This window comes from Aythya marila (genome assembly GCF_965140915.1).
Source record: "Aythya marila genome assembly, chromosome: 6".
NCBI lineage: Eukaryota > Metazoa > Chordata > Aves > Anseriformes > Anatidae > Aythya > Aythya marila.
This window is the reverse complement of record NC_139047.1, coordinates 4,091,655-4,117,080: the sequence shown is the minus strand read 5'-3', so window position 1 is coordinate 4,117,080 and position 25,426 is coordinate 4,091,655. Positions and strand designations below refer to the sequence as shown.

The window sequence follows — 25,426 nt, the reverse complement described above, 5'->3', positions numbered from 1 at the left end:
CTGGGAACTCATGTTGAATTTATTGGGCCTATGTAAACAGCTCTTTTTAAACTAGCATCGTAGTGTCAGATTTAATGGGCAACTTCCCACACTTCTTTCCTTTTATGTTTGAATGTTGCACAGTGAAATAGACTCAGCTAACAATGAGAGAAGCAGATACAAAGAATCCAGTAGACTCAGTTGCCAGGAAGTGGAAAGCCAATTAAACACAATTTTTTTGTTGTTGAGATACAGTGGTAAAAGTAAGCAGGTTCAGAGTTAAATTTGTGGCTGTTTCATACAGTCATTCGTTCCCTCTCATTAGCGAGAGACCAAATTTCACTTCCCAAAGCAGCTAATACTTTCTGTGTACGTAAGAGGACTTAACAGGTAAAGTTTTCTTATGCAAGTTGCAGTTTATACTGCTGTACTGTATTTATTAAACCTTTGCAACAGAATTGTAAGGTATGTAGCGAGTAGAGCAGATATCCTTCTATCTAACATTTACAAAACTGTCATTAAGCAACTAACTGCTTTCCATAGAGATACCTCCTTAGAAACTGCTTTCCTTTCTAAAAAACAGACCTAGAGTATTCAGACAAGCACTGTGAATGGACCCCTAACATCCCAGTTTCTATGAAAACGGCTTTTTCATGTATTTTAAATACCACAGGCATTGTGGTGTAAGGTCCACCTTCAAATGCTGACCGTCATGCCAAAAAGATCAGAAACCCTCAATTTGTGTGCACGGTAAAAATACATAGCCCACTGCTGTGTATCTTAGATGAAAGGTGGTGTTTTTATTGATTTATTTTTTAGCAATTGTTTCAAGTGCAGAAGTCCAGATTAGCCACGTAACATTCATGAATATGAACTCCTAGATTTTCTGATGGCTGCGACTCTAAATAAGTAATACAACATGAGAAGACATGCCAAAAAGTACCATATCGTGTGTGTTAACGCTGAAAGTTGTGAATGTAAGAGGGTCAAAGTACAGAATGTTACATATACAGTATGTGTGCAGTTGCATATGCATGTTAATAGACATGACTTGAGTTCAACAAATATAAATATAATGTCAAAAATTTGACTCTGTGCCATTTGTTTCAGGCAGTTATTTGGCAAAAGACCAGGGTGTCAGATCACAAAATGGCCTGTATGTCAGTTCTGGGAACAGCCGTTATGGGCAGTATGGTACCTTTTCAACACTGCTGTGAAGATCCTGAGGTGAGTTTAAACTTCCTTCTCCCAAATCCACTTAAAGCCTGTCAATGAGGAGCTAAATCAGCACTCAGAAAGGAGACTTTCAAAAAGAGAACATTATCTCCAGACTGACGTCTGATTAATACATTTGATTCTCTTACAGCTCTCTCTGTAAAATTAATTGGTTTGGTGATTGAAAATGCACTCCCAGAATCATCTAGTCAGGACTCATGTGGCACTGATCAAATGGCAGTAAAAACAGTTGTGATGACAAATGCAGAATTGCTGATTGCTCAGAGCTGTCTAAGTTAGGATTCCTGGCCTGCAGGCAGGTTGTGCTTTGATTAATAACTAGGCATTTATATCGTTCTCATCCTCGTGGCCTTTTAGCCTTATCTTCTAAAGAATATCTCCTCAGTTTCAGTCAGGGGCACCTCAACAGTAAAATAAACATGTACTTAGAAGGCAAGTTGTGCAAAATATATGATAAACCTATGTGTCAAGGAAATACTAGCTAGCTTTCAAAAATTCTCATGCACATAACTTTCTTTGCTCCTGTTGAAATTGAAGGAGCTCCCCACGATGCTGTCCTTCATCTAATATTTTATTATTTTTTTTTTACTCCCACTTTTGTCTCAGACATTCTTATAAAGGAGAGGCTTCCTCCTGTTGAGCCTGGAAAGTTGATTTCTTTTTTTTTTTTCTGTGAAGTCAGAGTGGCTATTAAACACAATGCCATGCTGGAAGAAACTGTTATTTCAGACTTAAATTGTGAGTTTGTAAGAATGCCCATGGTGTCTGCACACAGGGAAATGTGTGGGGAGGGGCTGGGGGGAGTAGCCAAGTTGCTTCTTAGGGTTTACGAAGAAGTTTTTCCTGTTTCTGTCCGAACAAGTCCGGATGCTCTGCTCATACCTGAGCGCCCACTTGGCTGTGCCTCATATGGCAAGTGCAGGGAGCTCTGCAGGGAAGACATGGGGGTATTTAGAAGGGACTGGCTCGAAGGAGGCACTCAGGTTCTCACGTTACCTCTTTGCTATATCATGAGGCATCCATATTCCTTGAATAGAAGTTGGGGAACATTCCATCTCTCTCTCTGTCTCTAAATAGTGTGTAAAATACCACGTGCATCATTTATAGGTGTATAAGTGATCCATGCATATTGCACTTGCACAGATCTACATTCAGAAACTGTGGACATTTCTAAATTAAGCAGCCAAACACTGAAATGACAGAATTAAGCTTGCCTGCATAACCCTTATCTTTCTCCCTTGTGTTCAGGAATTGGGAGAGGTATTCAATGACAAGACATATGCCAATTTTCCTTCCTATTAGACCCATGTCTCATTCAGTACACAGACCAAAGAGCAGCTCCTTAATTCTTTTCATTTCCTACTCGTCCATTATGTAGCTTCTTAATCCTTCACTGCAAAGTCTACTCTGAAGGCAAAATCAGAGTTGTTATAAACAACTTTTTGTAAGCTGTATCTCGCTAACTGCACACTTAAAACTTCTGCAGTGAGTGATCCCGGGGTTTGCAGATGGCTAGTCTTTTAAAATGTCTCCATTATGAGCACTGAATGAAACAAGAACATAGTTCAAGTTGGCCCCAAAGCATGGAAAAATCAGGAACTACTCGCAAAGTAGAAAGAAAACCAAAGAAAATAAAGAATTGTCAGCTTTTAATGTGCAAAACAGCATCTATGCTTTCTGCATCCCCATTCTTGGAAATGGGTGGATCCATTTTGGCTGAGAAGCTTCATTTGGGAAATTTTTGTAGTGAAGGGAATTCCTATGGAATTCCTAGGAATTTTCCTGTTGTGTGAAAGTTGTTTGGCAGGTACACAGGCCTCTGGGAAAAAGGTGAGTACTGTAGGAAGACATTGTCCGCTTAACACAGATAGATTTTAATACGTGTATGTGTTTAGTAATTAATATTTTCCAGTCTGTGCAATTCTGCCTTAATAAAAAAAAAAATGTATAAGAAAATTCTAGTAATTATGACTACTTTTAGGATCGTTACTAACTTTTAACGAGCATACTGATATTCCACGTGGCTTTAAATAGTAACAGCAGTCAGCCATTTCTAAATATGGCAGCTTCTTAAATGTCTTATTTAGAGACTTTCAGTTTTGTTTTAATGTTGTCTGTATATAAAAATGCCGTTTGAAGTGAAAGATTTATACGGATATTTGGAAATTGGAAAAGGAATTTGAAGCATAAGGGAGGAACATTCAAAGAGGATGTGCTAAAGCTGCAGGACAAAATCTAGAAGTGCTGCATGTTGTTTTCTGATAATCATCCAAGAGATATTTGACACCTCTTTAACTTGACCAGTGGTGTTTGGTTCTGTGCAACGTTGCTGACCAGAACGCTCCAGCTTTAGCACAGATTGCTTGTTACAAGGTCAAGAGGGAATAAGGGAGCACATGAGCAGATCGCTGGTGTGACGTCGGTGAATGGGAAGGATAGGCCAAGTCCCAGGGATTTTAAATTCCGTTTCAAATGCATGATCACTCGGCTTTTAGTAAATACAAGTGGTTCTGCCAAAAGAAAAACTAACGAGGTCTGATTTCTGTCTTCTGTGATCCACCCTGCTACCAGAATATTCTCCAACCTTTCCCGTATGTCCAGAACCTCAGCCTCTGCTGTGCACCGGCCCCCACTGTTCCCGTTCCTATTTGTCTGGGCAACCTGCAGTGGGGCAGCACATGGGCAGGTCGGCGAGCCAGCGCTTACGTGCTGCTGGATCCCAGCTTGTGAGAAGTCACAACTGCCTTTTCCGCAGTAAGGCCGTTATCCCGAGGCTGCCCTCTCCAAACAGCTGCCAGTTATCACAGAAATTGTGGAAACGTAATATCGTTGGGATTTCTGCTTCTTCATCAGATTGAATTGAAATCGATCCAAGGGTTTCCAAGTTGCTCGGTGGGGGGGAGAGGGGGAGGCAGTGGGGCAGGCAGCACAAGTCATCGCTCTCATTTTGACAGGGAAAAAAAAAAACACCCAACAGCTAGAAAAGCTTAGCAGAGAAGTTTTAAACCTTGGAGTTAATGTTAGGTACTGGAATCGCGTGATTTGTTCCTGGGCTCCTTGGCAGGGCTGGGTGCTCACAGGTTCTGCTGAAGGCTGGGAATCGTGGGTGCTCAGCACTCTGCAAAGTCAGATGATTTGGATACAGGTGCTGTAGGTAAATTTAGGTGCCCTCCATAAATGCCTGCTGATGAGCTATTTAAGGTGCTGTGGGTAAAGAAAGGGAGGGATTTTGTGTTTTGGTGCTCCCAGTTAGAGGTAGCTCACTGCTGCCTTCGCCAGCATGGGCAGCACTGCACGCCTTGAGCTTCTTGCAGGCATGAGGTTGGCAGCCCTGCAGTCAGCAGGCCCAAAGCACACGCTCACTGCAGCAGCCCAGTGCAACTGACAGTCCAGATGGGAAATTTCTCAATCAGTTGAATCAAGGGTAATAGATATAGAACCATCCATCCCAACCTCTTTTTTAAAGTGCTTTTGAATCATACATGTAACTCTAAAGAAGTGGTGCATGTGTTTGAACGACTGGGACTCCTGTGAATTGCACTGTAATGTTGCACCCCTAAATAAAAAGCTTTTGGGGATTCTCTTTTAAAGACTTCTGTACTGTATTTGTTTTTCTTGCAGATAAATCTTTCTGGATTTCTCCCAAAAGCTGAGTCAGACACCTCTCTGACATGTCTGTCAGGTTCAGAAAGGAGTTTCATTTTTATAAACAATCGTCCGGTTCTTCAGAGGGAAATACTGAAGGTAACACCCTCTAGCTTCTTATTCAAGGAATAAAAACATGATTTCTTTGAGGACAGAAAGGGCTCTGCTATCTGCAATATCTGCCCACGTGAGATAAGTGGAGTATTACATGTGAAGCATTTACAATAGAAACCTCATCCACAAGTCTGATGCTCCTGGTATCTCAGCTCTGTTACGTTCTCTGCAGTGACTTGCAGCCACAGAGCTGGAGGCTATCCTTATGGCTGCTTGAAAAAAATAAGAGCACAGAATAATTTATATTAATGCAGCAGAATCACACCTGGGCAGTTTTCCATGAGGGAGCTCTACATGGTTTCCTGTAAGAGAATTTTCCTGAAAATAAAATTTTAATTTTGTTCACTTATCCAGCAAATCTGCTTGCTTTCCCTTTAAATCTGTGTATGCATTGAATAAAAATGAAAGTGATAGTGCAGAGGCATTGGCTACCGCTAGGCATTGTGTAGGCAGAATTTGATACTCTTGGGTTTCTCACACTACTGAACCTTGCAGCACCTCACCCGGAGCAGCGTTGCTGTTCTAATCCTTGCCCTCCACAGAAAATAAAATTCCATTCATGCTGAAGTGTACGTGTAGATTTTAAAGTGGAGACAATCGAGTAGGTTTCAGCTGGCAGTTTTGTGGATGTAAACCCTGAACTTGCGTTCATATCTTAAGTGACAAACAAGGCTAATCCTGTGCTCCGTGGCCACACAGTAATTGATCTACCTGGCTCTTGCTGGAGTTGAAAGCTCGGTTTGGATCCCATGTAAGAGACGTCTTTTTAACCAGAGCAGAGGCTAGGTGGGGTTCAGATTACTGTAATACAAAGTAGAAATACATGGCCCTTCATTTAGGGCTGTTCACATAGTGGTGATAGTGATGCTTTTTATTTTTGTCCACTTCTTAGTTGTGTCCTCTTATTACTTCAGTTCAGTGCCAGCTGAGAACAGACTGTGGGAATAGTAAGGTTAAAATATATTTTTTTAATGTTATTTTAATTTATTTTATTATTAAAATAATATTTTATAGTTAACTTTTATTTAAAAATCAAGTTTCAGAAGCTCTTTTATACTGTTAGTCTGTTAACATATTTTCTCCAGTATATACTGGAAAGGATCCACAACACAAGAGGAAAATACAAAGACCTTTATTTGATCGTTCTAGTTTGCAAGACCTGCATTATGAAACAACTAAATAACTTTGTAGTTTTTTGACGTGAATTTTCAGGGAGATTATAGAGAAAACAGTAAGGGCAAGCAGAGTTGCAGAGAAATAGTAAGTTTATGACTGAGTTAATTAATAACCAAAGTACAAGCGTATCATGTCTTTTCTTCCAAAGATGATCAATGTATTCATTCAGAAGGTCAAAGTAGCTGCCATTAATTTCTTGGAATTTGTTCTTTTTTTCCTTTTTTTTTTTCTTACCTTTTTTTTTTTTTTTTAATTGTGAAAACATGGAAACCACCAGTAACTCCCCTTTGGGTGATTATTTTGACGTGTATATATATATCCACACAGATCTTTTTAGCATTGCATTAATTTGGGGGGAAAATACAGTTATGATTTTGTAACATCTGTGCCTTTGTGTCTCTTCTATTGCCTGTACTGACATCTCTTTGCTAAATGAATCTGTAGTTAATTCGGCAGTACTACAGTGCGGCATCACACAAGGACAGTACCCGCTTATACCCTGTTTTCTTCTTGAATATTACTGTACCTGCATCTGCTGTGGATGTGAATTTAACGCCCGATAAAAGTCAAGTTTTACTGCAGTATAAGGTAATTGATGTCTAATTCTGGTTTTGAGTTGACAACTTTTTACTTACGTACGTATAATAAGGGCTTCTGGAACTGCTGAAATGTTTGAAGGTCAACAGTGCCACTGAAGTCTTTGGGAGGATTATTTGAAACTAATTTCCCAGTTGATTTCAAAGATCGCTTATGTGCTGTCACATACATGTGGGTATCGCTTTGCTTCCAGATGTCTGTGTAGCAGTGACTGAAGCTAAATGGAATTACGATGTGTGCTTGAATAAATCTCATGTTTAGTTTCATAATTACACTAAGTAATAAACTTTTCAAACACTGCGCGCATTAGGGGAGGAGGAGATGATTTCTACCAAATGTAATAATTGCCATTGCATGTGTAAATAATTGTTGACATCACTTAAGTTTCAGGACATCCAGTTCGTGCTAACAGGACTGGAAATTTGAACAGTATATGCCCGTGTTTTAGATGTTATGTAGTGATAGATGTTCCATAAATTCAGTTTCACTTTTTGGCACTTGATATGTGAGTGCCACAAAAATGAAGAAAGCTGCAGTGGTAAGGCTGTTATTCAGAGTGATGGTAGGTACTCACACCACTGAGACTGTCCTTGTCTTCAGTGAAAGTTTTTGTGCTTGTCTGTGCAAATGTATTGCCTGATAAGTGCCACTTGTATTAAAATTAACATAACTTTCTCACATTTGTTCTAGCTTAAAACTTTCTTTAGCATTACAAAGGGTTTGTTTGTTTTATTTCCAATTTTTGTTGCAGAACTGTCCTGGAAGCTCTTTGCAAACGTGCTTGCTAAACTGGGCTGGTGTTGGTATTTCTGTCCTTACTATAAGCTTCTAACACTGTGTTAGGTGGAAATAGCTTCACTTGATACAGTTTGAAGCAACTGGTACGCTGAGTTATAAAGAAAGCAGTTAATCGCCCTTGTAATACCGGAGTACAGGAGTGAAGCGGAGCACCTCTCAAGAAATATTTGAGGTGAAAGGTGTCTACTCCAGAGTCTTTTGGGACATGTGTGAAAAATTGAAATGTAATAATCCGCCCAGATTTATTTGAAAAATATTATGAGCAAGATCACTTTGTTCTTTATTCTCAATATCTGTCAGTTATTATGTATTCTTTTTTTTTTATGGTTGTGTGTGCTTTTCCTGTAAATTTTTTTTCCTTTTTTTCTTTCCCCTCCAGGAGTCTGTCTTATTTGCTGTTGAAAATGTGTTGAAATCACTCTATGGGCCACTACCTGCTACGGTCTCTGGTGAAGCTAATAAAACAGATGTTACCTCAGAAGACATGTTTGTTCATAAAACAGGACAAACAGATGTGGTTGTTAATGAAATGGAACCATCTGGAAACAATGATCTACATGCTCATACTTCATTCCTTTCAGTCAGCAGTGATGTGCAAAATCGTCAAGCAGGAAAAAACACAGAGATCTGTTTAAATCATCAGGCATTTTGTGGTGATAATATACGTAGTCGCCTAGAGGAAAAAGAGGTTTCTAAGAGTGATGCCTTTCAAGACGGTTCCTTAAATTTATTGTGTGAGGAGGAACAGAATGGACAGAACACAACTGCTAGTCCAACTCGCAGGGCTCCAATGGAACCTGAATGCAAAAAAGCTGATGAGCATCTTTTGAGTTCTGATAGTACTTGTGAGATAGAAAAGAATGAGGAAGTCTCGGTACCTAAAGACTTACCTGAAATCTCTGCTGATAATTGGAGTATGGGGAACGGATTTAAAGACTCTCTAGGAGACAACCTGGAACCTGTTAAGATTTTAATTCCTGAAGTTGGAGGAGCAGCTAATAAGCAAAGCGAACATGCTGGTGAACACAGCTGTGATCCACAAATGCCAAATCAAAGTATAAGGAAAACAAATGTAATAAATGATAAAACAGGACAAGTAACTGCTTATGACTTAATTAGTAGTCGAATAATAAGGAAACCAAAGACTGCATTTGCCCTCTTCACCCAAGAATATCGTTCAAAATTGTTTTCTGAGCACCCAAAGACTAGCATGAAGGACATCCTGTTGAAAATTGAAGAACAGTGGAAGAATTTGAATGAAGAGGAAAAGAAGAAGTAAGTTTCTAGGCTGTATCTTGCTTCTAAATCTCTGGTAATTACCAATGAGCAAATGAGTCATTTGCTGTGAATAAAAAATATATATACATATATGTATATAACTTCCCAGTTACTGATGAAAAACAGAACAGAAAATTATTTTTGGCTTTTCAAGAACAGCATTGATCTAGTAAGTTGTCATCTTTTGCTGTGCACAGATGTGCGCTGCTGAGCTGAGTTACTCATTTTGCCACTGTACTTGCCATGCGGCAGTTAACTAGGGACGGTTTTGATGAGTTGTTATGTAGAGCTAACAGCCAAGAAATGTACTTTTTCAATTGTACAAACCTCAGTTTTTTAAGGGCTTGCTGTATATTGTCACTTCAGATGTAGCATCAATGAAAACCAGCCCCGTGGTGGCTGAGGCACTGTATAGTTCCTCCAGAACTTTTTCCAACCAGCAGTTCTTTTTTATTGCTCTAAAGTGAGAATTCTTTTTCAGGGTCTTTAGTACTTGAACATTTGGTAAACTCCTTTCCCCTAAATTTAGTACGTATCCCAACCCAGGCTACCCCATTATTGTATTTATAAAACCCAATCAAATGATACAAGGAATTTCTTTATCCCCCCAAACAGATATTGCAGGGCTGGTTCAGAGTATAGTACAATTTGAATGCTTGTTTTTTTGTTTTTTGTTTTTTTTTAAGGGAGAGGTGGTAGTGGAATAGTTAATATGTGTATGTTGTCCTTTATGTGAAATTTATATTATAGTAAAAGCTTAATTAGAATAACAGATCTTGAGGCATCCTAAGACAGTTCAAAACATGGAAGGTGGGTGTTTTCTTTCTTTGGTGTTTTTGGTTTTTGTTATTTTTTGGTAATTTTGTGAAATGTAAAACACTTTGGGGCATCATACAAAGGAGGAGGATAGCTCTGCAACAGTTTCACAAGCAGTGATTTGAGTGCTCATTGTGATTGAGGCAGAAAGTGTGGGAAATGGAATTTGTTTTTGAAGAACAAAGTCACTGGCAGTGTTTTGAAAATGTATTTTCTTAATGTTATGGAAGTAAAGAGAGGGAATTAAGACCACTGAAGAAGTTACGGTAGCCAAACATTATAATTTTAAACGCTAATGAGAGATTTGAGGAGGAGAATGGTAAGAAAGAGGAGCTGTACCTGCTGAATTACTATTAACCTATCTGTTTTTTCCTTGAACCCTGTACTACGTGACTCTTCTATTTGAAATCCTCTGCATTGTTCTGAACAGCAGCCGTAGCAGAGTGAAGCAAAACCCTAATATCTAGCTTCTGATTTACCTAACGTAAAGGTCACCAAACAAACAACGTGCTCTGATCACAAAGCCATGCCTGTGAGAAATAGTGTGTTGTCCATCTCTGCTTCAGCAGAAAGCTCAATGTAATAGTAGAAATCCACTCCAATTATGTTTGTGCTTTTAATGAAGTGAAACAAAAGGTTCTGCCAGCTGTTTCAGAAAATTTTAATTTGCTCTGCTTTAGCTTTTGAGATTTCACGGTTGCTTTCCTGGTACAACTGTTATGTTTAAGAGTGTGCCTACAGATTAACGTTGTGTTAGTTCAGGAAGGAGACCTCTCCGGTAATGAATTTGTATCTTACATGCAGGACTGAACGCAGCATAGTCCAATGCATGTTAAAGTCGATGAAAAATTTCCCACTAGCTGTATCAATGCAGCTCAGCTTTGGCGTAGCTCTCTTCCACTTTTCATATTGCAAAGTTGCCTCTGAAAATACCAAATACGAAGACATCTGCAGGTATCTTTTCCTTCAAGGCAACAATCCAGAAGAACTGTTGCAGGTCTGGCAGAGAGCTTAAGCCTTGCCTACCAGATACTCTGGATAAATTGGGCCACCTAGAGGTAACAACAAATGTCTATGCGACAGGGCTTCCGCTGAGCACGCTCTCCCTCCAACTCGCTGCCACCCTTCCTGCAAGCCCCCTCTTTGCTAGGCTCCAGCCCTCCGTCCTCCTGCGATGAAGTCGCGTGTTTGGGTTGCAATGGGTGTGCTTGGCTTCAGCGTCCCTGTTTATCTCTGTGGCTTCTCCAGCAGGTCTAAATGAATTTAAATGCCTTTTGGGAGCAGCGCAACTAACAGATGTCTCAGAATGACATAGGATAGCCTTTTCAAAACAAGCCAGCATTTATTACTCAACCGGAATGTAAAATGTTATGGTCTTTAGGTTATAATAGAAGAGGAAAGCTTCCATGCATGTCCATGTTGGCAGCATCGCGTATCCCCCTGCTTTGCACAGCCAGGATTTAATTTCGTAGACTCCCTCTGCTCTTACTTAATACAGCTTGTGTGCGTTTCTGGCCTTAATGTTTCTTGCGTATCAGGCTCAGGTAACGGGGGGAGAAGTCCATCCAACTGCCACGACAGGCAGCAGAAATTGGCCTGAAGGTGCAGGAAAGGTTCAGAGCTACACACGCATTATCGTGGGGCTAACAACTCACCTTGTCAGTGCCGTACGGGAATTCTGTGTGAGTATATTTGGGAGAAATATCACTCCAGGTAGTGTGGCCCTTGCTGCCTGTTGACAGATTGGAGCGTGCCCATCGGCTGTTGGTGACCAGGAACTAGCTCCTGGCTGGTAGCTTTTGCCTGCCTAATTTTATTTTTAAGCATTTCATGGCTTTTGTGTGCATCTCATTTGCAAATCTTTTGGTATAGATCCCTTTGGGGTAACTATACTTGCTTAGCAATTTCAGAAAAATATTCGTGAAGCCTTTATTTTAACCTTGTGGTCAATATGTGGGTAGGGGTCACCAGGTGGTCAGTGGCCATGCCTTGTATTCCTAGCCAGCTCCACTCGGATGCTGCCAGATATTAATACTAAATAACTGTATCAATAATTGGTATCAGTCCTTACATCCTGTTGTTTGTCCCCAGCATTTGTTTAGCAGTAGTAGCAGGTTCATGTTGTCCACCCGGAGGAAGCTGGGCTGCTCCCCTGAAAGCTGCACGTCAGAAGCACGCGGTGACCAGCTGATAGGAGCAATTCAAAGCTTTGTTTGGCTTCACAAAGGCAGGAGACACAGAAATAGAAGATGACATTTACTTCTGGTGAGAGTTTGAGTGCTCTGGGTTTCGTTATGTGATGCTGAGGGGTATTACATTCAGATACCTCTGCTCTGGACTTGTACACATCGGTGCAAGTCACCAGTTCTGGTCAGAGCTCACTCCAAATAGCTCACCTGAGGTCAGTAGTTTTATTTGTCTACTCAGTGTAACAGTCTGAGGGACATTATGTTCTTTTTTCTTTTTTTTTTTTTCTGTTAGATGCTGAATATTTCATTTAGGTTTAAGCTGCAAGGAGAAAGTAATAAATTGTGGGATGCATTTTTCTAAGTTGCGCCAAAGTTTCCTTTGAGACGAGGCTTTATTCTAGTCTTCCACTTCCCTCCTTACACCCAGGGTTTTGCAGATTTCCTTGGCTGTAGGTTTTGGAAATGGAGGCAAGGACCCTGACTTTACAGTCCTAATTCACAAAGCAGGGAAGAAACTGCTCCTGTTGATTATGCTTGCTTCTGGGGAAGGCCCTTGGAAAAAGCAAAGGTGTTCCCTAGCAGTTTGTAAACTGGCTGTTTCCTTTGGTTCTGAACAAATCACCGAGAGTCACTTGCAAAACCCTCACAGTCAGAGCTTGCAAGGCTAGAAATTTTCTGATGGTGGCCTAAAATGACAACTAAGGAAGATTTCCTTGGAAAAAGTGTTTTTGTTTTGGGTTATCTGTATCATTGAAAGCTCGGTGCTCTCGTAGTTGAATATTCTCCTGCGTTATGACTGTGTCTATTCAAAACAAAGTATTTATTGATCTGGTCAAAGCTATAAATGTATTCTGGAGAAAAAATTTCTGTTCAAGTGATTTCATCCATTCATTTTAAGAGGAGCAGATGTTTTTTATCTTAACATTTACTCCATATTTTCTAGGACATGATTTATTGCAAGAAACTATTTAAGCTGACTTTTTTAGTTAACTAAATATTGGTACCATATGTGAGTGCTAGCACATCATAATTAATTGCAAATGGTGACCCTTTTGTTGACCTTAATTTTCCAGTGTGCATACACATAATTGAATTAAACTGTTCCAGCAAGTAGCAATAAATAAATATGACCAGCTAAAATACTTATTTCCAACACTTACACATGAGAGTACTACCTTTTAGTGAAGATCGGGCTGCTCTGAATAACCTGCCAGAATTCAGAACATCAAATCAGGGCAAAAGAGGGAGTTAGCACATTGCTCCTTTGGCCTTCGAAAAATCAGGCTCTTGTGGAGGAGGGAAGCATAAACCTGGCATCTCTAAAGCCTGAGCTATCTTCCTGACGCTTGCAAACTCATTAAGAATCCATTCAGGTTGTAGAGGTTTAGTACGTAGCAATGGTTTCGCTGTTCAGACAGCATTTAGTTCATTATTGAGTATTTTTGTAAAAAAAAAAAAAAAAAAAAAAAAAAAATCTGTAAATTTATTAGAGTTCTGTGATAACCTTATTTATTCTGCATTCACGGGTTTTTATTTCTGTGGCTAATTGTAGGCCATGTGAAGTCAGTGTAATTCTTTACCTCAACTGAAGCTCAAGGCTTCTGAAATGATTTAACCTCCATCCCCCTAGGCAAGCGCTTGGACTCCCCTGGAAATTCACGTAGCTCTAGAAGCTGAAATGACTTTTGTGAGTAGGGCTGGATGCGCCTCTGACAAAGCTCCTCCAAAAGCTGTGCATCTGATTGCAGATTTGAGTTAGGCCTTTGGGACTGAGGTCTAATGCAATCTGCTGTGGCTCTTGGTGTGATGGTGTAAGATGCAGCTCACTCCTCCCTGTTCAGTCGCTGAGGTTTTGCTGGCTGTCATGATGAAGGAAATTTTCCACCTCGTCCTGTTCACTGGGCAGGGTCACCTACCAATCCCAACCTCCCTCCCACCCCATTCGTAGTGGAAGCTTATTGATGTGGCTAATTAATGAACCATGGGGATTCTCGCCTGTCTAGGGATGGGTTCCTTGCCTTTTGCTAGTGTTGAAGTCTGGGGTCTTGCTTGGTTCAACTGGTTCGTTTTCTCTTTTAAGCTATGAAATAAAAGCTGCTAAAGACCTGGAACGATACAACAGAGAGGCCAGTAAGGCTATGCAGCAAGCAGTGCACAGACCCACGAAGGACACAGAGAGACAGAAACCCAGGCTGAAGAGTTCCCTGTCCAACCAGCAGAAGCTTGACAAAATGTTCCATGCTCAAACTGAAAAGAAGCAGAAAGTTGAGCAGCCTCTGAAAACTGTGACAGTACCTTTTTCCCTGAGCTCCTGTAGACATCAGAGGCGTGAGAAAAGTAATTCAGCTGAACACGAGCTTTACCTGATCCGTCGTCAGAGCTTTCCTGATATCTGGATATTCGCTACGGAAAAAAAGCTGATGTTGCTGAATCCATATAGGTTGGAAGAAGCCCTGCTGCACAAAAGGTTGCTGAAGAATCACCAGCTTCCAGTAGAGAAACTGGACAAGCCAATCGTGTTAACAGACAGGTAGCGTACAAATGAGCAAAAACCTGTGTATTATTTAAATAATTGATGGTTAGTTAGAGTAGGTTTGTATGGCCCTGTTTGCTGATTCTGTGACTATTTTAATCTGAAAGCATACAAAGCATAAAAATATGCTCTTAGAGATAAACAAATGAACAAATAATGAGCAGGCCTGGTCATACTCCAGTTGAAATAAGTATGAGTTTTGACCTGTTTGGCTGGTAGTGCAGTGAAGACAAGTTTCTTCCCCCAGAGGGAAACTAAATGCTGCACATTTTCACAACTTCACTCTAGCTAACTTTCCCCACGGATTAGGGAACGGCTGATGTAATTATTATTATTATATGTCTAAACTTGGTCATTCTTTAAGATACATGAATAGTTGATGCTTTATATTTCTTCTTTGAGCAAACTGCTTTTTTCCAAATACTTTTAAAAATTTTTGATCACTCTCGATGCCTTAAGATTTTTAGTGCATTTTTCTCACAGTTTTAATTTTCAAATTCATTATATTTTTTAACCTTTTGGCTGTTTTTTCTTTCCAGTATTCTTGGTGGATCTCACTATATGTCTGCTCTTCACAAAATGCAGAAGGATTACCAGAGATTAAAGGGATCAGCTTATTTGACAGATCCAAGGCTTGTAGCAAATGGATTCCAGATAAAAATGATTGAAGGTATGGTGGTTTTAAAATCTTTTAGTCTTACTGGGGCTTGCTTCTTCTGATTTACTGAATTAAATGATGTAGATCTTGTTATTCAACATCACCTTATCATTTAAAGCACTGAGGTCCTGCCTTCCCTAAGATTGAGAATGTAAAAGGCGTTTAGATGTAGAGCTCAGGGATATGGTTTAGTGGAGGACTGGTTAGTGTTAGGTCAGAGGTTGGACTTGGTGATCTTGGAGGTCTCTTCCAACCTAGATGATTCTTTGATTCTTTATTGCTTTGTTAGGACAGTAATTGTCTACGTGGAACATTGAGTAATAAAAACTACTAACTGAAAACATGAATAAAAAAGGAAAGGTCTGTAGATAACAATGTAATGAGCACTTCCTATTTACACATCTCAGCATTTCAAAGAGTGCTTGAAATCCACATTCTCCTGACATTTTTGTATTTTAAAAAAAAAAAGTATTCTCCAAATGCTGGATTGCCATTCTGACAGAGTGATTAAAGCGATGAGGATTCCATAGTCCTGCAGCTTCTTCCAAGAGGATAGGTATTTGCAGAATCCCCTGCGAGTATGTGCTTTAGAGGACTATCCCTCTGCCCTTCAGAAGTTGAGGAGGTCCAGTAAGGAGCCGGAGCAGCTTACTGTTCTTCAGGATTTATTGAATATTGAATTTATTTATAGTCATTGTTCTATCAGGATTTAATACAGGGCCCAAAGGGGCCAGTGAAGAGAGGGTTAGAGGATCACTGTCAGCCCTTTTGGTAGTTTGTTCTCAACTCTCAGTCTACTTTTCAATGCCTCTAATTTGATCACAGACTAGATCTGTTTAATATAACATCCTTTCACCTTAGCAAGAGAGATTTAATGTTTAAATATTTTCCTGAAGAGTGATTTGCAGGGATGCTGTTGGAAGTCCAGAGGCAACCCACCCAGGGTCAGTTCTGTGCAACAGGATTTCTCCAGCAGAATTCCAAGAAAAGCAAACTTCCTTGGGGGTGGTACCTAGCTGTGACAGCTCGGAGAAAAGGTTCACTATAAGAGCTGTTAGAAATGCTATAGCTTCATGTGTTACAGAACCCCGCATATGTATAGTGATGACAGATCTACTCCAACATATGGGATCTTTTAAGAGTAGGGACAAAAAAGGGATGTGGAGTAATTCCCTCAGTCAGAGGCTGGCTCTTGGGAAGAGCAGAGCCTAAGCTGTTTTCTTTTCTTAACCATGCACAACAAAAACAAGGACACTTCTTTCTGACTGGCTAAATCCTGTGATAAATAACAAGAACTTTGTAAAAGCAGTGTTCATGGAAATACTCTTAGATTGAATGATTAGGGGAATAGAGTGTCTATGGTAAGAGACAGCTCTTCCAAAGCTCAGTCAAGTAAATCAGCAGCTGAGCAGGTCTACGATTTGTCTCTAGACAAATACGGGAGGAAGGGATCTGAACTCAGCCTTTTTGCTCACAAACTTTCCTTGGGTTGCAGGGGGCTTCTCCCAGGATTCAGGTTTGCGCAGAATCCGATTAATGTAAACTGGTTGTGCATAAATTCACTCTGGAGAATTTTGAAGACAGTTTTTAGGTAACAGCAGATTAGAGTTGTTGAGCAGTCTCGTGATACTGGAGGAGGGAAACGACTTTTAAGATGGCTTGCTTAGGGTAAGAGCAGTATTTAACAATAATGTTTAGCACCAAAGGACTCGACCTAGTAACCAGTAAGTAATAAGTGACTGTCTTCAAATACAATGCCCCTAGCTGTATAAAATGAAGAAAACGAAGTCTTGTGAGGAAACTTGTTTGCAGTTAGTGGAAGTATGAAGGCTACTCCGTTGGCTTTGTGCGCTATACAGGTTGAGGAACCACGGTAGATAAGCCATGGGCTTGATGAGTACTTTATGGCCAGCCCATATGAAGAATGGGAATCGAATTCTGTTCTTTGTCCCAGTCTGATATTTTAACTACTTGAGTGAAACGTTATTCACATCTGAGGCTTGTCAGTCATGTTTATAAGCTTCTGCTGATGACATTACGGCAGTTACAGCCCCTGCTTTTAAAAGAGCATAGCATTGCAGGGGAAGGTAGAAAGACCAGGAAAAAAAATGGAATTTCACCCAGCCTTTTTTCCAACCGACCCAAGGATTTTTACTTAATACTTCATCAGTTCCTCTCTTTTCTTTCTTTTATTAAACTCCCCCCTGAAATACGCCACAAACTCTTGCTGTTACAAACGCTTGCTAAATCTATTTTTCAGGAACACAGATATTAATTATTAACACTCCTTGCCTGCCCTTTTTTGGAAATTTCACTTTGTAGTTTGGGGTTCTTTATTCTAGATCCTTCTTCTCTTAATCTTTACATAAAGTGACCTGCAGACCAGGCATGTTTTGTCCAACTCACACCGGAATATTCAGTAGCATTTCTCAACTTCGAGTGCAAGTTCGTCTCATAAAACATTTTACAGTGTCTTTGATTTGTTTGTTGTTAAACTCAGATACAGCCTGCAAAGGGGATGTTTGCTTAGATGGTTTTGGACTAGAAGTTGTCTCAGAAAAGTTTTTTCTTCGGTACATACTGTTAATTATTTGGGACGGGTTGCTGTCTCGCCTAATTTGTCAGCTCTCTTGAATCTTCCTTTGACTGCTGTTTCTTAATATTGACTCTATTCAACTCCTCTGATAACTTCATACCCCTTCAAAGGACAGTCTGAATGCCTTTGGGGCAGTGAATGTCCCAAAATTGCAGACAAAAATCAGAGGCTGATCCCTGTCTTATTACTGTTACAGTAATTCTCCATGCAGGCAGGGTGCAACATTGGAGCTTTCCAGGCAACCTTGTAACAGGAGCCATAAGAGAAGACAACATCTGTAAAGTAACCCCACTTTGTTCACCTGCTCATCCTCCTCCAGCTGGTGGTTCACTTGCTTGCTTACCGGCTTGGTGGGGCCCTTTCTGCTATCTGAAGGCTCAAGGTGGTGCCAGTCCTCGTGTCAGCACACGTGAGTTCTACGCCTGCTTTGCCTTTCAACCTGGTACCGTGAGACCAAGCAAGCCAGTTAATGGCACAGCACCACCACCATATCACATTAAAGGGTGATGCGGGACCGGTCAGGCCATACAGAAGGACAGTCGGTGCACAGGCCATTCATCTCAGAGCTCTTCACCATGTGGGGACTTTCAGAGTGATCAGACACGATTGTAATGTGCAGCATTTTAATGACTGTTTTTGGGACATCCTCATCTTAGAGGCTTGTAGAGATCGGAAGTCTTTTTGTGTTCTGTAAGCAAGATGATTTCATGTAGGCCCTCCCCAGAGCTTTCTTTTCCAAAGGATCCATTTGATTTACTTCTGATCCCATGGACAGGAAGACTGAAATGCTTGACTTCAGGTGGAGCAATGCCAATATTGCTAGCTAACCAGCGCTCAAGGAGGTTTTCATTTTGGAATTCTGTGTCTTCTGTTGGGAAAATCAGAACCCTGCCATTATTAACACTGGCAGATCTGCCACTGTGCTTGGGCACTTCCTGCCACTTTAAAGTTGGGGTGTTGAAGTGCTTCTGGAGTTAAATTGGACTGGTTTTGTGTTTCGTTTTGTTTTGTTTTTCCATCATAGATTTTTTTTTTTTTTTTTTTTAGTAACAGGAAACTATTAACTTTTTATTTGATTTACTTGCCTGAATGATTAGTTTTCAATTTCATCAGCCTTATATTGCCAAGATATTTTTCTCTGACTTTGCCTCATAGGGTTTTGAATGGTCTAATTAGGACCTCCTGTCAAGGACTCGTTTTCACATGGAGTTCTGATCTTGTCCTGTCATTTTAGCAGGAAAACTCTTTCAGCTTCTGGCAATGTTATCCTTTTTCACCAGTGCAGCCCTTGGATAGCAACTTTTAAAGAAGTGCAAGAGTTTCGGGCCTTACTTGTGTGTTGCCTTCGTTTAAGGCTAAGTCTGTCCTTTGAATGCTCCTTTGCTGTGAGAAAAGAATGTCATTTAGCTTTGTTTTTTATTGTTTTTAGACTCTGACTGCAACCAAAGCTGTTTTAAGTATCCTAGACATTGGATGTGTCATATCTTCTTGTTTTGGTAGACCAATATTTTTCATAAAGTCTCTTTGTCTCTCCTTATATTGATTGCTCAGCAGTCTAAGGAGTTTTTAACTAGATTTTTCTCTGGATAGCTGACAGTGAAAAACATGTTGTGAAATAGCTCAGAAAAAGCTTCTTGCTGTAAATATGTCAGTTAGGCAAAATCAATGGTTTCTTTGTGGAACGTGCCAGTTGTTGTGATCTGCAGAGCTGTGACGCTGAGCTCCAGTCCTCCTTCCACTGCCCTCCCGCCCCCTCATGTTTTGGCCTTACTGAGACTTCAAGTGATGCTACCTTTGGGAGAGCAGCCTGTTTGCTTTTACTTAGCTCAGTACTCTGGGATCTTCCAGGCATTTGTTTGCTGGGTGTAGCTTGCAGTGATCCCTATATACAGAGGAGCGTTTCAAGAAGCAAGATGAATTACTTTCCATCCAGTTCTTCTTAACATGTTTTTGGAATATGGACCTTTACAACACGTCTGTCTCTTCCCTCCGTGATAGGATGAATTTTGGGGTGGAAAGGAACTGGGAGCAGGGACCACGTCTTACCCTTTTTATTTTATTTATTTTATCTATTTATTTGTATTACGGTGGGCCTAGTGTCATGCCCTAAGGCGTGCTGTTAGGGTAGAACTGTATGCTTAGTAGAATATGTGCATCTAACCTGTGTATATGCAAAGAATGTGCTTACAGGGCTTCAAAGAGCAGTAACAGGCAAATAACCCATCTTCCTTGGTAACATGAGCTGCCTCAGCTCTTGTAACCGACCAGTGGAAAATCATGCTGCTCCTTTATTTCAGCTTGATTTTGATCATAGACTGTCAGCTAGGTAGACTTAGAGTGTCACCTAATCTAGGTGGCAGCTGGAAGAGAGCAATTTTTCCTGGCCATCAAAAAGGAATTATCCAAAGATGATTGTAAATGTTTTGTTTGGACAGAAAAAGGGGAAATTTGTAGCAATGAGAAATCCACATTTTTAGTGAGTTGAAAACTAGTTTATTTGTTCACTGACATATTTTCCTTGGAAGTTGCAGAGCATTTCACAGAAATTACCATGGATACTGCTTGAAGACTGCTGTTTGAGTACTCAAAAATCTTAATGTATATTTTGTCAAAAATTTACAAGTACACTGAGGTTTGGACATCTGCTTATATCATCAGATGCTGCCAATATCTGAATTCCTGCAAAGACTTGCAGATAAATATGTTAATCAGCATGCAATGGACTACTTTTCAGTTTCAAGAATGTAAGCAGAAAAGGAGAATGATACACAAACAGAAGTGCTAAAGAAGGAAATTTCACGATTTGTATTGTTTGTTCTTATGTTACACTTACTTGAAAGTCAGATGAGACTTCAAAGCAAGTGAAAAGTATTGTGAAGTCAAATCTGACTGTCAAAATTGGCATACAAAAAAATTGCTATCAGTAAAACTAAAAAGTTTTGAGCATCAGCAGTCTTACAACCAAGCATGTCTGACTAGTTTACTGGGTTTGCTTAAAAAAAAATGCTTAGCAAATCCTGGAACTCAGTGTCGTGAGACTTTAAGAGGGAATGCAAACTTTTAAACTGAAAATCTTAACGTTTGAAACTTAATGAAGTTCTTTGTCCTGTCTTTGTTAGCATATAGAGCTTTGGTAGCCTATAGAGCATATAAAATCCTGTCGTTGGCAACATATAGAGCATACAGAACTATTGAAGGTTCATCAGATAGGGTATGCTCTTCTTGTAGAGAGAAAGCAGCAAGCGGTCTGGAACAGTGACACAAATCTAGTCTTGCTTTCATTAAAACAAAATTTGCATAAAAATTAAAAGGGCTGGAGGAGATTAAGAACAGACACTTCATCTTTGACGCTGTCTCTTGCGGCCTTTCTTATGGGGAAATGTTGGCATAGTACGTGGTCTTATCTCACCTTTAGTAGCAACCTTTCAGATAGTTTAAAGTTTTGCTTTCAGCTGATTCTGATCACAGGCTTACAGCAGTACATAAAAAATGTCTGGTTTTGCTGGCCAAGATTGGGGAAAGACAGCCTGAAAAAGAAGAGGGCAACAATGCTGGGTGAAAAAGGAAATAAAGCTTCAAATCTGAAGTGGTGCTAAATATATAGCTGGAAGTACGTTATGTGATTTTTAGTTCCTTGTATCAAATTCCCACTCTGGTCCAAGTGTCTCTGGCCATGAAGCATAAAACAAGTCCAACGTTATTTACCTGGTGACACACTCATATTTAGAGAACTGTTTTCAACCTATCTGTTAGCATCTGTGAGCTTCCTTCTGTTAGCATTTGAACTGTACAGATGTCTAAACCAATTCCATAGGAAGTAGTGCCAACACTGTTTTATTTTTTTTCAAACTAAATTGGATTTTATTACAAGCTTCTAATTCAATTTTATGTATGTTTTAATAAAAGCAGTAGAAGTTTTAAAAAGGTATGCTCAAGACTGGGAATTTTGCAAAATGCTTTAAGCATTTAAACTGTGCCAGCTAGGATTTGAATTAAAATACACAGAAGTGTTTGTGATGTCAATATGCACGCATCGCGACTGTGAAACCTGGGACAAAAAAATGCTCTTCACTCCAGAGAAGGATGACAAAAAGGTTTCCTGGTTGTACTGAATTCATTATATTAATTTATTAAGCGATTTTACATCTGTTTAATTTGATATGAATTGCTTCAGAATAGAAATCGAAGTGTATATGTGTATAAGTTACTGTTTTGTTTTCATATTTTCAGGTGCTTCACCTACAGAAAGTCATATGGAAATAGAAGGAATGGCTAATTGTCTGCCATACTATGGTCTTTCTGATTTGAAAGAAATTCTGAATGCAGTAGTTAATAGGAATGCAAAGGAAGTATATGAATGTAGACCTCTCAAAGTGATAAATTACTTGGAGGTAAGATGTAACAATTTGCTAGTAAGTGCTGACCAGCTAAGCTTACATTAAGTCTTTAAACAGCTTGACAAATCTTTCTTCAGTTTTTAAGTAACGTAGTTCTGTTCCATACAGAAGTTACTTCTGAAAAGGAGAACACCAGATCTTCTTTGAGGTGTATGAGTTCTGCATTGCTTACCTAAATACTTCCATCAGACATACTGCAAAACAGTGCAATGTGATCCAATACATACTTAGGTTCACAAAATTTTTCTACTTAAGCAATTTTCAGACTAGAAAGCTCCATGTTAGAATACAGAACCGTCATAAAATTGCTTACAAACTCTACAAGCAGTTGAGCCCAGAAGTCTTCAAGCTTTTACTCCTTTGTAAATGCATCTGTGAAGAAATGATAAAATGATTTAATATAGTAGTTTATGAAAAGTGTTATCAAAAGCTTAACTGTCATGTAAAACTCAATGAGATACACGTCCTGAAAAGCAGAAAATACACCATTTCCACTCAAAGAAAAATTCCTATGATTCAGTCAAAGACAGGATAGAGACAAAGGGAGACTTCCTTGCCAGAAAGCAAGCTGTCACTGGAATTAAGACATGGAAGTAAAAAAAATGACGTCTCACAAGCAGTGAAATCCATATGCTTCTGCAAATGCTTGTATTTAGGTAACATCACTAACTTCTGCAGTTAAAGGAAGCACATGCTGACAACTGACAGTCCTAGAAGACCACTGCATTCAGTACACTAGTAAGTTCTGCTGTGTGCTGGCAGAGGAAACCACGTGTTCTCCACCAGCAGCCAGCATTTTTCATAGGCAGCTAGAGGTATGGTACTTGAGTAAAAGAATCTTTAATCTGTTTTCAGAAGTTACTATGCAACAGTTGGAACTGGAATGCCTTTTGTCAATATTTGATATGCAAATAGATGAACTTTTCTGTCCAGAGACAATAATGGGCATGAATTTTCACATACAATTAATACATACGGTACTAGTGAAAGCTGGAGTAACTAACAAGAGTAGTTTTCGATCATTTTTTTAATCTTAATTCTAGATGTTTCACTAATGCTATCCTTAATTCCAATTCCTAGCAATCTGTGAAGAAAGAATACCAAAGTACGTGCTCAGTTTTTTCTTGTTTTAAGTAATTGCCAACACACTTTCCTGAATCAGGCTACTGAGTGGGACTTGGGCACTTACAAAGAATATACACTTGACTTTTTAAATATTACTTGTACAGATCTTTTCCTGTCTTTTTGAGGCAGCAAATTTACAGCTGCCTTTGAAGCAAGTGTGATTCTGTTGTGCACCACTGAACCATTCTCATGCACCCTTGAAGAAGGGGTGAGTTAAGCCCTGAGGCAGGAATGTAACTTGGTTTGGAGGTGGAAGCTTTATTTTCTCTACTTACAAATACTCATTAGTCAGATGGACTGGGATGGAGTTGGTTTGTAGGAAGGCTCGTGTTTTGAAGAGAGGTGTGTGCATAAAGGTGTGTATATATATATAAATAATAAAGATAAATATTAAGAGATTATCAAAGGAAGCTTTATTAAAAACAATTTTCAATCCTGTGAGGAGCATTTAGAAAGAGGAAGCGCATACAGCAATAAAAGTAGCTGGAAAATGCATGTTTACTAGGAAGTATGTGGCTTGCAATCATGAAAAAATGATTTTAAAGATAAACACTGGGTGTTTTTTGCCATTCTGGTGGGCTAAACACTGGAAATGCTGTTTGCTGTCATGTTCAGAATTGCAACTTCTATCATGAGTTTCATGTTTGAGCAGTCAGCATTTCCTCATCTTTTACCATCTTCTGGTAGACCCAGAAGCAAAAATTGTCTGAAAAAATCATTTGGAAGTTGTTGGATTCTTTGCGGGTGGGTGCTTCGGTAGTTGTGTTTAGTAACTAGTCACTTCTGCTTTCTAGTACTGTGAGATAACTGAATAAAGTAGGTTATAGTTAATACAGCATTGATTTAAAATTTCACTGTATTATTTTTAAAACTGTTTAGCTGTTTAATTTATGCTAGTTCGTTATCTTGTGGTGTACAGTGTGTCTTGTGAACTGATAAATGTCTTCAGTTGATACTGTTGCCAACAGAAAATCTTATGTTCAGAAACACTGAGCATCTTGCAAAAGTGGACCCTAAAAGAAAGAAAAGAGTACAGACAGGACCAGGAGACTGACTATGTGTGACTCTTGTAGAAGTGCATGAAATGACCAGTAAGATATGTTTAGAGTTCCATTTGAGTTTCTGGGATTCAGAATGTTCAGAATATATCAGCAGAAAAGAGAAAAGTGACCTTTCAACAGTGAGTGCTTAATTCCTGCTTTCTGGTAGCCTCAGGTTAATATGTTACAAAGCGGCACTTTAATACTATTGGGTTTTTGGTTTTGTTTTCCTTTCCACAGGGAGAAGCAGTGCGTTTAGCTCGGCAGCTGCCCTTACATTTGTCAAAAGAAGATGTACAAAACACAGTTTACAGGATGAAGCAACAGCTTGGAAGGGAAAATAAAGGCTGTGTTCATGGTCTTCCTTTTTTTCATCACTTAACAGATATTCCAGAAGTTAACAAGCACAACTCCAAGGAATTTATTCAGTAAATGGAACATTTTGTTTGGGATCATTTCTCTCTTACTTAATTTTGATCGTTACTCTGTAACTTCAGAATGTTTTGTGTAAAGCTTTTGTATAATGACTTTTTATTATTGTAAGTTCACTTTCTGGAGTTTTTTGATTTAGATTCAAATGCTACTTGACAAATGGAAATAAATTAATACTGTAGAGAAACAAACTTTTTTTTTTTTTTGGTAAGAATTTATTAAAGCAATATTCTCAACTGGTTTGATTCTGTCCTTATTGCTGCATGTTTAGAAAATAACAGTATATCAAAATGCTTTAGATATGAAGTGGTTAGAAACTGCTTTCATTGGAGCCCGGCAAAACTTACTGCACTGTGACAGGAGATGATAATTGTTAAAGGAGGCGAGGTAGCTGTAGGTATTTAAATTTGGCATTGCCCTGTACAGGTATTGTTGCCACAAATTCATAGTGTTATTTCTGTTTGAAAATAGCAAGATTGTGTAAATGGGTATTGAAGTCTTAGTCTTCAAAAGGCTTTTCTCTGATTATGCAAATAACTCAGAATATTTCTAACCTTAGTTTACAAAGGTGTGAATCTTAGAAGTACACCACACTTACAGCTTTAGGTCATCAAAAACTGGCAAATGATTTAAAAGACGAAAGGATAAGAGTCACAACTACAGGTTGGAAAGGCTGGCACTGAAAGCAGGTGCCAGTATGTGTTGGTAGAGTGCTGTACATAAACGGGGAGTGAGAAGCACAAACAGTCCTCACTTAAGGAGAATGTGGCATAACTAGAGAGAAGTCTACTATATAAAGAGCTGCTGATTACGGTAA

General features: G+C 39.4%; 1 protein-coding gene across 6 annotated transcripts in view; it reads left to right on the top strand.

The window, feature by feature from the left end:
* Positions 1–24,815, top strand: part of PMS1 (PMS1 homolog 1, mismatch repair system component) — a 43,308-nt gene extending 18,493 nt beyond the window's left edge. For all 6 annotated transcript variants that reach the window (XM_082763410.1, XM_082763412.1, XM_082763408.1 and 3 more), the window contains 8 exons: positions 1,090–1,206; positions 4,837–4,959; positions 6,595–6,738; positions 7,925–8,820; positions 13,909–14,358; positions 14,901–15,031; positions 21,846–22,006; positions 24,418–24,815. In XM_082763410.1, the coding sequence (XP_082619536.1) occupies positions 1,090–1,206; positions 4,837–4,959; positions 6,595–6,738; positions 7,925–8,820; positions 13,909–14,358; positions 14,901–15,031; positions 21,846–22,006; positions 24,418–24,609 (2,214 nt within the window). In that variant the 3' untranslated portion in view covers positions 24,610–24,815. The remainder of the gene's footprint in view (positions 1–1,089; positions 1,207–4,836; positions 4,960–6,594; positions 6,739–7,924; positions 8,821–13,908; positions 14,359–14,900; positions 15,032–21,845; positions 22,007–24,417) is intronic.
* The last annotated feature ends 611 nt before the right edge of the window (positions 24,816–25,426 follow it).